This window comes from Pelmatolapia mariae, linkage group LG22, assembly GCF_036321145.2.
Source record: "Pelmatolapia mariae isolate MD_Pm_ZW linkage group LG22, Pm_UMD_F_2, whole genome shotgun sequence".
In the NCBI taxonomy this organism is placed as follows: domain Eukaryota; kingdom Metazoa; phylum Chordata; class Actinopteri; order Cichliformes; family Cichlidae; genus Pelmatolapia; species Pelmatolapia mariae.
This window is the reverse complement of record NC_086245.2, coordinates 11,967,372-11,980,669: the sequence shown is the minus strand read 5'-3', so window position 1 is coordinate 11,980,669 and position 13,298 is coordinate 11,967,372. Positions and strand designations below refer to the sequence as shown.

Below are 13,298 nucleotides of genomic sequence, written 5' to 3'. Positions count from 1 at the left end.
GATTAAAACAACCTTGCTGATGTCAGCTTTCTCCCTGCAGATACTGTGTAGATTTCTGTCTTTTTTCATCAGCTGTTTCTGCATTGATGCAGCTCTCCTGCTCTCGCCATATTATCACTTGTGATTTATGGGAGAAACAACGTTTTGAGGGCATGACTGCTTAATATGGCCTTTAGTGCACTCATCTACCATCTTATTAGGTACACCTTGCTATTACCGGATTGGACCTCGTTTCTTCCTCAGAAGTGCCTCAGTTCTTCATGGCGTAGCTTCAACAAGGTGCTGGGAACACTCAGAGATTTCCACATGATAGCATCACACAGTTGCTGCAGATTTCTCAGCTAAATATCTATAATATGAATCGTCTGTTCCAAAACATTCCAGTTTGCACTACTGGACTGAGACCTAATGAACTAAGTACATTTATTGTCAAATTCAAGAAACCAGTTTGAGATGATCAACTTTGTGACATGGGATGATATTCTTCTGGAAGCAGTACACTGCAGCCATAAAGGGATGGACATGGTCAGCAACAAGACTTAGATAGGCTATGGTGTTTAAACGATGTGCACTTGGCACTACTTGCCAAGAAAACAACACATAGTCACATGACCACCACCAGCCTGAACCGCTGGTACAAGGCAGAGTGGATAGATGCTTCCAGGTCATTTACCCAGTCAATCTGAACATCTGAATCCTTAGACCAATTTTGGTGAGCCCATGTGAACTGTAGCCTCAGTTTACTGTTCTTAGCAGACAGAATTGGCATCCGGTGTGATCTTCTGCTGCTGTAGCCCATCTGCTTCAAGGTTCAATGTGTTGTGGTTCCAGGGATGTCTTTTTGCATACTTTGGCTGTAACAAATGACTTTTTGAGTTTCTGCTGCCTTCCTACCAGCTTGATGCAGTCTGGCCATTCTCCTCTGACCTCTGACATCAACATGGAATATTTTGTCATTTTTAAACCATTCTCTGTAAACCCTAGAGATGGTTGTGTGGGAAAATTCCAGTAGATGAGTAAGGATGAGTGAATAGACCAGCCTGTCTGGCACCAACTACCATGCCACGTTCAAAGTCATTTTAATCACCTTTCTTCTCTGTTCTGATACTCGGTTTGAACTTCAGTAGGTTGTCTTGACAATGCCTGCATGCATAAATACTTTGAGCAGCTGTCATATGATTGGCTGATTTGAAAAAAACAAAATCATGTCAGTTTAAAGGTAAATACTTTGAGTCTGTGTTTTAACGTCCAGTACCAGCATTTGACATTTGACAAATCAATTACCCAAATTATCTGAATCATCTGACTATTACTAATGCTCTGTTTTAACAGTTTTATTGTAGTGGGCAAACCCCACAAGAATCCGATGACCGAGTAAAGATAAATAGCAGGTCCAAATTTTTACAGCACTTGTAATAAATGTGACATTTATGCTGTGTACATGATTTCATCTGCAAAGGATTAGGACCCAATATTTCACAAAGAAATAATTGCACACCTCCCTCCCTCTCAACAAGTTGAGTGGTTTGTGCTTCACAGTATACGTAGATGAAACGAGACGCTGGCAGCAGGACAAGCATTTTCTGGCGAGCAATTCTCAGTATTGTTTATGATAAATGGTGAGTCGTGCGCAATGGTGGACCTAGATTATAATTCTGCCTTCTTTCCAAGTGGTGCTTGTGTTCACAGCCTTGCTTTCTTTAGTGCATGCTCGTGAAAGAAAGAAAGCAAGAAACACGCTGACTGACTGTACAGTATAAGGTCTTTATAAATGTTTGTCTGACTAGTGCTGGCGCAGTCAGTATTCCAGTAAATTGCCTCAGATGAAAGAAAATATTTTAAAACCAGCAAGAACACAGGCCCTATCACTTGGTATCGCTTTTAAAGTTTTAAAGCAACATAAATGCAGTCTGGCGAACTTTCTGGCGAACTTGCAGATTCTTCTACATTTAAGAGGAAGTAGGTGCCAAAGCAGAAGAAAAAAAGCCCAAAACAGAATGTGGCAATACCGGTTTGTTTGGGACTGGCCATCTGGTTTGTTTTGGCCCGTGTTTCAGAGCAGCAATGAGTGATTATCATACCACAACTATTTTTCAAGAACATATCTATTTATAGAGATCTGCATGTCTCCTTAGCAGTATGAAACTGAGTTTAAAACAGCCTGGATTGGCCGGGGATGCCCTTTGCCTGCTGCTGTGTGACAAAAACAACAGTTTTTATATAAAAATGTAAGAAATCACTGTTAAAATATGTGTGAAAAAAAGCAAAGGGAATTAGGGCGTTAAAAAAAATAAATGCGTTTGTTTGTGTAAAAATGAGTGTGAATGAAATGCATGTAAATGTGTAGGATGGTGTTTAGCTTTTGAACACTTTCATAAAGTTCTTACTTTTACAATAAAGTACATATTGATCAATACGTTTGGCCTGCACTTCACATATCTGTGAACCACAGCCAAGAAATAAAGACCGAAAGCAACAAGAGATGGAGTTTCATTCGGTCCTCACATTTTGAGTGCTCAAAACTTCAACTCATAACACAAAAAAGACAACTTGATCTCTTCCGCCTAAATGAAATCCATTCTCCAGCCCCTTGGAGAAAACACACAGCCCACTCCAGGTACAAGCTTCTCAACACAGAAAATTTGTAAAGTGAAACCCCTGTCGTCGCAGGACTATTCTAAAAATTAGATATGGCAAAAGGCCTACCGGCCTTGCTGCTGCAGGGAAACACTTGAGGCCTGTATTCTTTGATGGAGCTCTGGATGGATTGTGGTAAAGGCTTTTAACCACAGAATCTTGTTCCTTAGTTCATCATTCAAAGATGAACAAAAGTCACTTTGAAACTAAAAGGACTTCTTATCACAGAGAACCAGCCATCCAGTGAATTGGAGATGTCAGACCTTCGCCTCTGAAGCCAGCAATTGCTTGGAGCTCTGGAATTTGCATCAGTTTTCCACATCTAAGTGGGCCAAGCATCTGCCATAGTTTGAGGCCTGTTATCATTAACCCCCTCAAAAGAAAACAGAAACCTTTGCCCTGCAACACGCAAGGACAAAGCATTCATCAAATCAAAGTACAGTTTGCAATGAGGAGACGATGACAAGCAATACATTTGGGCTGGAAGGAATTTGCTACGAGACAAACCTCACCACAGACTTATATAACAGGAAAGACATGATTGAGGTGTCTGGAAAGCTCGGTTACAATTCATGGTTATAATCTTAACACTTTTGAACATTTTTTTCTTACCACTAAAGTATTATTTTCCGGTGTAATTTATTTTTTTTCCTTGCTTCATTTCAGATATATACTATAGATACAGTCTCACAATGTCCAGATGTGCAATGATGTAGGCACGGAAAGGTGAAGAGAAGACCAAATCTTTGTCCGCACCCTGAGAAGTCCGTGGCTCAGGAGGCAGGTTGATCCCTGGCTTCTTCAGCCTGCAAGTCTAAGTGCCCTTGGGCAAAATCCCGAACGCACATTAAACACCCCATTGTGTTGTGTGATAGTTGAGTTCTGAAAGCACTTTACTGTTTACACAACAGCCGTTTCAATCATTCATTTCACGGCTGTCTGATGGAACAAATATACTTCGCTCTTAATCAATTCTGTCCACACAGGCTGTGTAATAGCTTTCATTTGACTCACTCTGTGTATGTAACTGTGACTCAAAACATATTTTTATGCTTTAAGACTGTTTGCTTCCATATTACGTGAATAATTTTGATTGTTTGTTGGGCTTTGAACACTGCCAAAACTTGACTGACACTCTGCTGTGTTTGGACTGAACTGTGTCAACATTGTGTAAAAGCCTAGGACTATGGCAGTGGCTTTGAAGCTGTAATGAGACACAGCAGTGCATTGGGCAAAGCACTAGTGACATCATGCTAACAAGTGAACAGTGACAAAGCTAACAGGCTAATCTTCACCATGCTGGCATACTAATATTTGCTAATTGCTACTAAACACGAAGTACGAGCGTTTGGAAAAGCATTGTTTCTGGTGGTATTTGTTCTAAGCTAAAGAGTTGGCCTGAGAGCGTTGCCACACTCAAGGTGAAGTGTGTGTGAAGAGAGATTTTAATGTTGAACTGCCTTTTAGCTGACAGTCACGCTAATAAGGCCGGGCCGCTAATCATGCGCAGTTCTAACATGACTTGGGCTTCATTCACTAGCTTTGCGTTCTTTGTGTAGCATTCTCCCTTTAAATAAACTACATTTGATGTCAAGGCCACAAGACATCAAGACAAAATGTTCCCTTTTGCCTTGATGTCTATAAACACTTTAGTGACCAGTTTATGTCCTCAGTCACTCGTTTTGTGTCATATTCAGTAAAACATGAAGTCTATTTTGCAAATTGTAGTCATACCATGCGATTCAAAGTCAAACAACCCTCCTTGTCTCATGCGTTTGTTTGCAACCAAGATGGCAATTGCAGAAACTTTCAACTTGAGTCTTCAACATGGGACTACAGAAACCAGTAGGTAACCTCACAGAAGCTTCGACCATCTTTTAAAGTGCTTATGGTGCAGATGTTAGCACAGACTGAGTGTTATAGTAGAATACAGTTGTTTCTGTTTTGGATGCAATTTGCACATTACCATCATGCTATGTTCTTTTGTGCAATAAAATATGACTACGATAATGTGTTACTTTGTAGCTGGCTACACCCAACACTGGTAACATGGCAATAATAAGCAAATACTGGCCTGAAAACACAATAATCAGGTACACTATTACCTGTAGTTTTGCTTCTCACTGCCTATTTGGAAGCGATCGTACAGTGAAAAGGCTTGGAGCCCGTCCCAGTCGGTCAGCTCTACACGGAGGGCATACTGCCTCTGGTTCGTCAGCTGGTAAACGTACTCATTTCCCAACCAATGCTCTGCAGACAGGATCCCAAAACCCTGCAATGAAAAATAAAAATTCAATAATCAGCATGTAAATACCACTGACAATGCTTTTTGTAAAGCATAAACTTCAGAACTTGAGATCATCCCTTGGATGATAACATCTTCACACTAGAGGATTATGGCATGAATGGGAAGGAATTTTCTAATTTACTTTTTCTTTTTTGCCAATCAGCAATTAGATCAGAACAAACCGTCTCTGATAATAAATACTGTGGTTGTTTATCCACCAGCAGAAATGCTCTTGTACTGCTGTAGCGTCCTACCCCAAATAGATAAGACTTCGACTATATATCAGACATATTTTATTCATGTTTCTTGAGCATGCTTTTGGCTTAGTCTTTAACTTGGATGGACTTACCTATGTATAAAAGTACAAAAATCGATACCAGCTGAATTAGAAGCACACCTTTTTTCCATTTCTGTCTTCCACTAAAGTCACACATGTTTAAGTCATTATTACTTAAAGAATTCGTTCCCAAAACATACACCGCATGCACGGACACTCCTTCAAACAAACTCCAAAGTTTGTATTTGATCACAGTGGCTCCCGGTCACAGGCAAAGTGCTTCTGACAGCAGCGAGAGCAGTGGATTACAGAGGGGGGAATATCACTAAGGGAGATGACATTACAGGTCTGACAGGACAGTCAAGGCTGCTCTGTTAAAGATTGTAAAACAGAGGGGCTGAAATTGTCAAAGCGGTAAAGTCAGAAAGAATTTGTGTTTGTGCTCTGTGTGTTTAGGGACGAAGAATAGCAACGAAGGAACACAAATACGGGGCATTCCTATGGCCTTAGCCATGTCCTGCTGAGTGGGTGGAAGAGTAAAAGGCTGGGGCCCATTACCACTTTCTCTCTTTTTCTCTCTGTCGCTACAATTGATCTTGCTCCTGATGAGATGTTCCCATCTAAAGGGCTTTCAGTTTGATCCAATGCCTCCTACTGTGACCACAGTTTATCTCAAGAATTCTTGCTTGGAAGAGGCTGCATGTGGGGATCTTTTGACAGTTTTCCCTCATATACTTCTGAAGCTTTGTGATTCCTCACACGCAAACCTGATCTACATCACTCAGCCCACAAAAAGATGAGGAGATGGTTAGTCATATTGTTGGACTGAGCGCTCGGTTTGCATGTCAGTTACACTTTCAAAATGTCCTGATAAAAAGGAAATGTGAATGTTGAGCACTCATATCTCATATGTAGATCTCATATCTCTTACTGACTTATTTGTTCCCAACCTTTGTTTTTTTTGGTTGTCAGGGGAGCTTTAGTAACTTATTAGCACCACCCATCCTATCACTTATAGGATGGGTGGTGACAGCCAAAAAAAAAAAAGTTACACACACTAATATTTTATTGGGCCGCCTTTAGCTTTGATGACGGCACCATGGCGATCCTTCGATAAGCTTATACAAATTCATTTTTTCGCCCAGATCTTGTCCTGATGATGGGAGGGTTGAACATCCAAATGAAGTCTTCTCCAGCACATCCCAAAGATTCTCAGTGGGGTTAAAATCTGGACTGTGGTGGCCAATCCATGTGTGACAATGATGTCTCATGCTCCTTGAGCCATACTTTCACCCTTTGATCCTGATGAAGCGTGGCGTTGTCATGTTGGAATAAGCCGGTGCCATCAACGGAAGAAAGAAAAATCAGCTGATGGGAAAACCTGGTCATTCAGTATATTCAAGTAGACAGCTGACTGTATTCTCTGGGAACATAACATTTATGAACCTAGACCCGGCCAAATAAAGAAACCGCAGATCGCAACACTGCCTCTGCAGGATCGTATTGTAGGCACCAACATTTATCTGCCGCTCTTCTTAACCTGTTCCAGCCATCACTTTGGAATGAGTAAATCTAGACTCTCCGAAAGTTGATTCTACTCATCAGACTTTTTTTCTCTCGTTAACTAGAACACAATAACCTCTAACCCTTTTACAAGCATCAACCAAATGGCGTTTGAAGCCCAAACATAAAAAACATCAAAGTAAAAGAATGATTTAGCTATTGGTGGCGAAAATTTGGCAAATCATGTAAATGTTGATATGAATGTTGAGTACAAAGAGTTCTCCACAAAGTTGATTATGTTCATCTGGACTTAGCGTTTTGTGGGAGAAACGTTTCATCACTCATCCAAGTGACTTCTTCAGTCTCAGCTGACTGCAGGTTTCCCCAATCTTATAAACCGTACATTTGCATAAGATTATAAGATTATAAATTTGGGGAAACCTGCAGTCATCTAAGACTGAAGAACTTACCTGGATGATTGAGCATGCATCAAGATATAAATCTAGACTCAGACCATATGACCTTTTTCCATTGCTCCAGAGTCAAATCTTTATGCCTTCTAGTAACTTAAAGCCTTTTTTTTATTAGCCTCACAGATAAGTGATATTCCTAAGGTTACATAGTTTTTTTGTTCCAATTCCTTGAGTTCTCTTCACATCGTCTGTGTGGAAATGCTTCCAGTTTCACTGCTAAACATACTGTTGATTATTTTACTATTTGATTTCACCACACTTTTAAATGATCTCCTTTCATACAAGACTTTTTTTCCAACTACATTTCTTTCTCATTCCAGATTTGAATAACATGTTGGGCAGTTCCAAACCCGATTTGCTTCAATAATCTCCTCAGTTGTTTTCGTTGATTGAAGCAGGCCAATAACTTGATCCTTCTGAAATGGCCTTTTGCATCAGTTAGGATTAAATAATCTGTTGCCAGCCAAAACAATTAATATCTGAAGTTATTGTGCAATAGGAAGGCTCTTAACTATTTGCTTAGTTAAATCCAGGGTTTTTTAAAGTCATGTAGTGTATGCACATTGATGGGTATTTTTTAAAGTTCTTTTTGTTTCAAATGTTTATCTACAGCTTTTAGCTATATTATTAAAAAAAAAAAAAAACTACTTAAACTCAATAATTCAACTGTTTTTGCATTAGCTGAAGGTCCAAGGAGTCAGTTTTCAAGTACTATCTAGTACTACAACAAACACATTTTAATTGCTTGCTTTCTTGCTGACATTAATCCCTCTTAAACACATGGCATGATGTTAATACATTAGAAGTGACTCAGGCTGATGGGCAGCTGAGCAGTTACTGTAAATAAAGGTGTCACCTGATAATGCACTTACATGCATGATCTTCAGATCATATTTTAATGCACACGCCACATTCCTCTGTGGTCTCACAAAGAAACTGAGTCTGAGGTTTGGCTGAAATATTAACAGATCCTCTAAATACAATAAATGTGTAAGTACAAGACCTGGGAGACCAAGAATGTGAAAATTAATAACACAATTAAACACTTATTGATGACTTCTAAACTTTTCAAGGAGACTCTAAGCTGTTAGTTAGCAGCGTAAATGTCAGCCAAGTCCTGCGAATGCACGCTCTTGCACTGAGCACTCCGTGCACTCCCTCTGTGCACCTGTTCAAGGCAGGAAGGTTTTGACAGTTTTTTTTCTTTTCTTTTTTATCTTTTTATATCTTTCTGTTACCTTTTACGCTGCTGACCTTTCACCTTTTTCATTTACCTCAAAAGAGTGAGATTGAGGTCACTTTGAATGAGAGACTTCTGCCCTATTCCAATATTGCTTTTGTTGGTGTTTGTTCAGGCTCTTTCAATAAAAACGCCAACATGAAGATTTCTCATTGAAAAACTGCTGTGGGTTTATATCTGGTCCAGTGTGCAAGTTCTCTGCTTTGTAATTCCCCAAATGGCTTTATCTTTTTCCACTTACTGATAAATTGTACAACAAGAGCAGCTGAGAGATGAGGTAAAAACTCAAGTAGAAACTGATTATACGGGGAAAGAGGAAACATTAACTGAAAGCAAGTGCAAGGTATACACAGGCAGCTACTATAGCAAACGCTAGCAATTCAACAGGCAGAAAAAATAAATCCAAGTTACCATCTAAACACAGCCTAGGTAGGAAATGTTAACACCCTCAATGCAAATATGCACAGCTTTATCCTTGATGACAAACACCTGGCCCAGCTCAACTGAGACTAAACAAATGCTTTGTTTTCAGATTTAGGTAGTAATTTCCTGTTGGAGAAGAGGAAGAATAACAGCAGTGAAGCCTCGGCTAAGGAGCAGTGCAAGTCTCAGATACCCTAGACAATTTTGCTAATACAAAAACGACAGGGGAGATATTGCCGAAGAGGAATGACATCTGGCCGAAGTGTTCCAAATGGTCTTGGATCAGTGCATCCCGACTCTCATGTTTTCAACATGTTCAGTAAAGGCCAAAGTGTGCACGATATTTTTCATCATCACACAGTGGAAGCGTATTTTTTTTGAAACAGGAGGTCTCGCTCATCGTACAGTTTCGTAATTTATGCTTAATGGATACAGATGAGCGCGCTCACTCAGTTTCTGGGTGTGTATTCACTTACTGTCTCGTGTTTAAAGAACAAACATTATCCTCTCGTTTTTAATGGATATGAATGAGTGCATGGATGGAGAAGTGCGTGCACATATTTGTCTTGTCTCACCATCTTGTACTCCTTCCACGTTCTCTGGAAGTCCACGCTGCCATCTTCTCTGCGCTGGATGACTGTCCATCCGCCGCCGGCTGTTTCCATTCTGCAGTAGACCTATGCAATGTTAAAAGGACAGAAAGGGAGGGTTGGAAAATACTGTGTCTGAAGGTGATGGAACACTGATGACACCCATAGGTCTTTGCATAGTCAGAAGATGTAACGTAACTACCAAACTAATGAATTCAACATTCAACATTTCAACTCTCAGTGGCATTTACAAACAGAGCAGGGTCACTTGGACAATTATTTGGTTCTAGACACTCCTTTCCCTTGCTTTCTCGATGAATCATCTTTGGGAATGCAATGTATCTAGGTCCTCTTCAAACTCAATCAGCGTCTCCTTATCCCTCAACAGCTCCCTTGAGATGTTCCTCATCAGTGGTCCTTGTTTCTGCAAAATCAAAGCGGAGGTCCAGGATGGACACATACCAGCAGACACCTGGGTGTAATGTGGCCCTTAACCTTGGACCTCAGCGTGTGTAAGCCGATAATGCAGTACTGGCACTCTATCTGCAGTGTTACTCTTTGTTTTGAGGCGGATACCCCGGGGTTTAGCGGAGAAGGTCTCTCACCTCAGCCAGACCACACAGCTGAACACACACGAACAAAGCCTGGGTATAATTAAAGCGGTAGCCCAGACAGAACCCTTCTTTTTAAGACTAGCTCTTCATTCATGCCAAACACACACACACAGGCTATGGCCATCGACTTTACAACCATCGCCAAAAGTATAGAATAATGGGGTTTTTTTTAATTAACTTAATGTTTTTCGATCTTTTATGCATAGCAAGTAACACACAAAATAACTTTCAGTGCTGATATGAACAACCCAGGCTAAAGACAGGTAGGCTAGCTATATTTCCTCAGCAGCTAGTATTCCTATATAGCTAATTCTAAAAAGACAACTGTCTCGCCCTGTGGCAGCTGGGATAAGATCCAGCCCCGCTGCGACCCTGAACTGGATAAGCGGAAGGAAATGGATTGATAGATGTAAAAAAACAGACTTTTCAAACTTGGTTTGTTTGAACAAAATTGGCAGATCTCTCAGTAATACACCATGGAAGTCGACAGGACATCTCCCAGCCAAAAAGACGTCAGACGCTTCTATGGGAGCTATCCACCCAGAGGCTTGAAGCTTAGATAGCCTACTGTTTAACAAATATCCTCCAAAGTTTCCTCATCTTTCGTGGAGACTGGAATAATAAACAACAGCTCAAGTAACATTATACATTAAAATGCTGTGTGAATTTAAATTTCAAAAGGAGATTAGCCAAACAGCAATGAACAGAAATTCGCACACAAACTGCCTAAGTCATGAAATCATCGCTCTCATCAATCAGAGAACATAGCCAAGTTGGCCAAGGGCTCGCTCAAAGGGAAAAGCTGGGTTTCTCTCTTAGATTAGTTATATTTGGTGCCATAACAGGTAAATACATTTCAGTTAAATTCAATAGCGTAGATGTGAAATACATACACACACATACCTTTGTCACCATGCTCAGCAGTGTGGTGTCCTGTTTCGCACCTAACCTCCCTGCTAAACTCCTGAACTCTCAGAGCTGCCAAATGTATTTTTAGCTTTCAATATTTCCGCAGCAGCTAGCACTCATCATTCACACTCATCATTGGCTAATATCCCACGGGTTGGTTTTAGCTCATGCAGAGAAAGCGGAGTCCAATATTTTTTAAAAAACCAAGTCAAACCCTGTAAATCCACTATAAAAACGCTCCTCAGAGGTGATGAAAGCTGAGATATTTTCACATTACAGAGAAATGCTGGCTGCATGATATCATGGCTTCCCACCTTTTTGGTCTCCTGTGCATTAATGTGGATGGTGTAGACGCCATTCTTATGGAAACCAGCCTGGTACAGGTCGGCACAGTCCCGAAACTTCTTCTCTTCTTCCGTGACCTTTGTACTGTTAGGAACAACTGCAGATACACAAGAAATTCGTCATGTTTTTGTCTGCATAACCTCAATGAGTGAAAATTCTCTGGAAAACACTAGGTTACGTTAAAGGAATTCCTAAGCTTTTTGGGATTTGCTGGGTTGGATGAAAAGATTATTATGTTTCTTTTTATTATATTTGACTGAAGTTTACAATTAAAGCCATTTGTTTAACATATGTGGTGTAAAAAAAAGGGAGCGGGGGGACCGTTCAAAAGGTGAAAAATAAAGCCTCAAAATCTCCAAAACTCGACAATTCTCTCACTTACTTAATGAGCAAAACAAAGAAATTTGGAAATGACAGGACTGCTGGATGTGAAAAATGAACGACTTCCTGCCTGGTTGTGTGACAAGTTAAGGAAGTCTTATATGAGCTGTGGAGTGAGCTTGGACAGTTGTTTCCACATGCTTCCCGTTTTTACACTGAGCTCACTCCAGCTCCATAAAAATGCACAAACATGAGTTTACTTATCTTCTAATCTCACTCCATGCAGTAAAAAAATGATTAAATAATCCTTCTTGAAGTTTCAAACAATTAAAGCACTTTTTTTTTTAAAATCACTTGAATGCCACAAAATGTGCAACCTCTTGTATCTTAAAAGTAGAGTTTAAAAAGAATCACAAATTGGCACCAAACCCATAGCTGATCAATGTGCAATATTTCAGATCAACATATTTCACAGGGGGAAGAAAAAAGATAATAAAATTCTCACTGCGAGCGTAACCACCATATCAACTTTTAGAGCAACTAATTCATTTGCAGCACAGAGGTGATCATTGCTGGATATTTTCACACTCTGAGAGAAGGCTTTAGACTGTGACAGACCAGCTGCATCCATTTCCATCTGCTGATAATTATGGCAGCGTTATTTTGAAACCAAGCAAGGGGGTAAGGACAAAATACTACAAGCTATAAATTTCAAGTTCCTGTTATAACAAGTGGTTTTTATTTACTTTCCAAGCCCATGTTATATTGGTGGAAATACCTTCCGATTCTCTCTCCTCCCTGTCCCTGCCTTTCGCCTCTCATAGAAGGGGGTTGGTCTCAGTTTTCACACCACTGTTTTTTATTGTTGAAACGGTTGAGTCAAAGAAAATGTCAGGGAAAAGTGAAATGTGTCAGCGATCCTTTGATCCGCCCCACCCCCTCTCCTGGATGCAGAACTTCTCAGCAGAAGCAGGCTGCTTAGTTGGGCGTAGTATTGGAGCATTTTGACAAGGTATTGAGTGTCGGCAACAAGAATCCCCCGCTGTGACAGGTTGACGGAGTGGACCCTTGCTCTGCAGACTCTAATACAACAAAGAACGGCCCTGTCGGGCGGTAATTGACCCCAAGCTGGCAGACAGCGGGACACATTTTAGAGGCCTGAAAGATCACTGTCAGAGGGGAACTTTCTGGTATTCGATCTGTAACAGCGTGGACAATTATTTCACAATTGCCTCTGACATCTACCCTGGTGGAAGAAGACTGTCTGCCGAGGGGACCGGACCCTCCAGCTTCATAGCGGCTCCCTTGAGCAGCTTGCTGCCCAGCTTTACAAATATTATTTATGTCCCAATATTTATTTACCAAAAAATATTTTGTGGTTCAGCGGGGACTCGTATTCAGCTGGGGGTTCATGTGAAAAGACCAGCAGGGCTTGGGTGTTTGCATAAATCAGGATTCTTGCCAAATGAGCCCAAATACTTGAACTAGGAAGGTTGAATAAAGGAGCTAAATGGACTACCATAGAAATCCCTGCTCCCATGCGACTATAATCAGTCCTCAGTGCCATTGAGAGTTAAAGTGATTGCACTAGAGAGCAAGCGAATTTCTATATTTTGTGTACTTGCAGATCAAGCATGAAACACACGAAAAACAATGCCAAGTCCTTCCCACAACGCATT

General features: G+C 40.6%; 1 protein-coding gene across 1 annotated transcript in view; it reads right to left on the bottom strand.

Annotated features, from left to right (window-relative positions):
• Positions 1-13,298, bottom strand: part of angpt1 (angiopoietin 1) — a 57,118-nt gene that overhangs the window by 14,144 nt on the left and 29,676 nt on the right. Inside the window, exons 5-7 of the mRNA XM_065470568.1 lie at positions 11,268-11,395; positions 9,416-9,517; positions 4,743-4,909 (exon numbers count right to left, since the gene is read on the bottom strand). Coding sequence (XP_065326640.1) covers positions 4,743-4,909; positions 9,416-9,517; positions 11,268-11,395 — 397 coding nt within the window. The remainder of the gene's footprint in view (positions 1-4,742; positions 4,910-9,415; positions 9,518-11,267; positions 11,396-13,298) is intronic.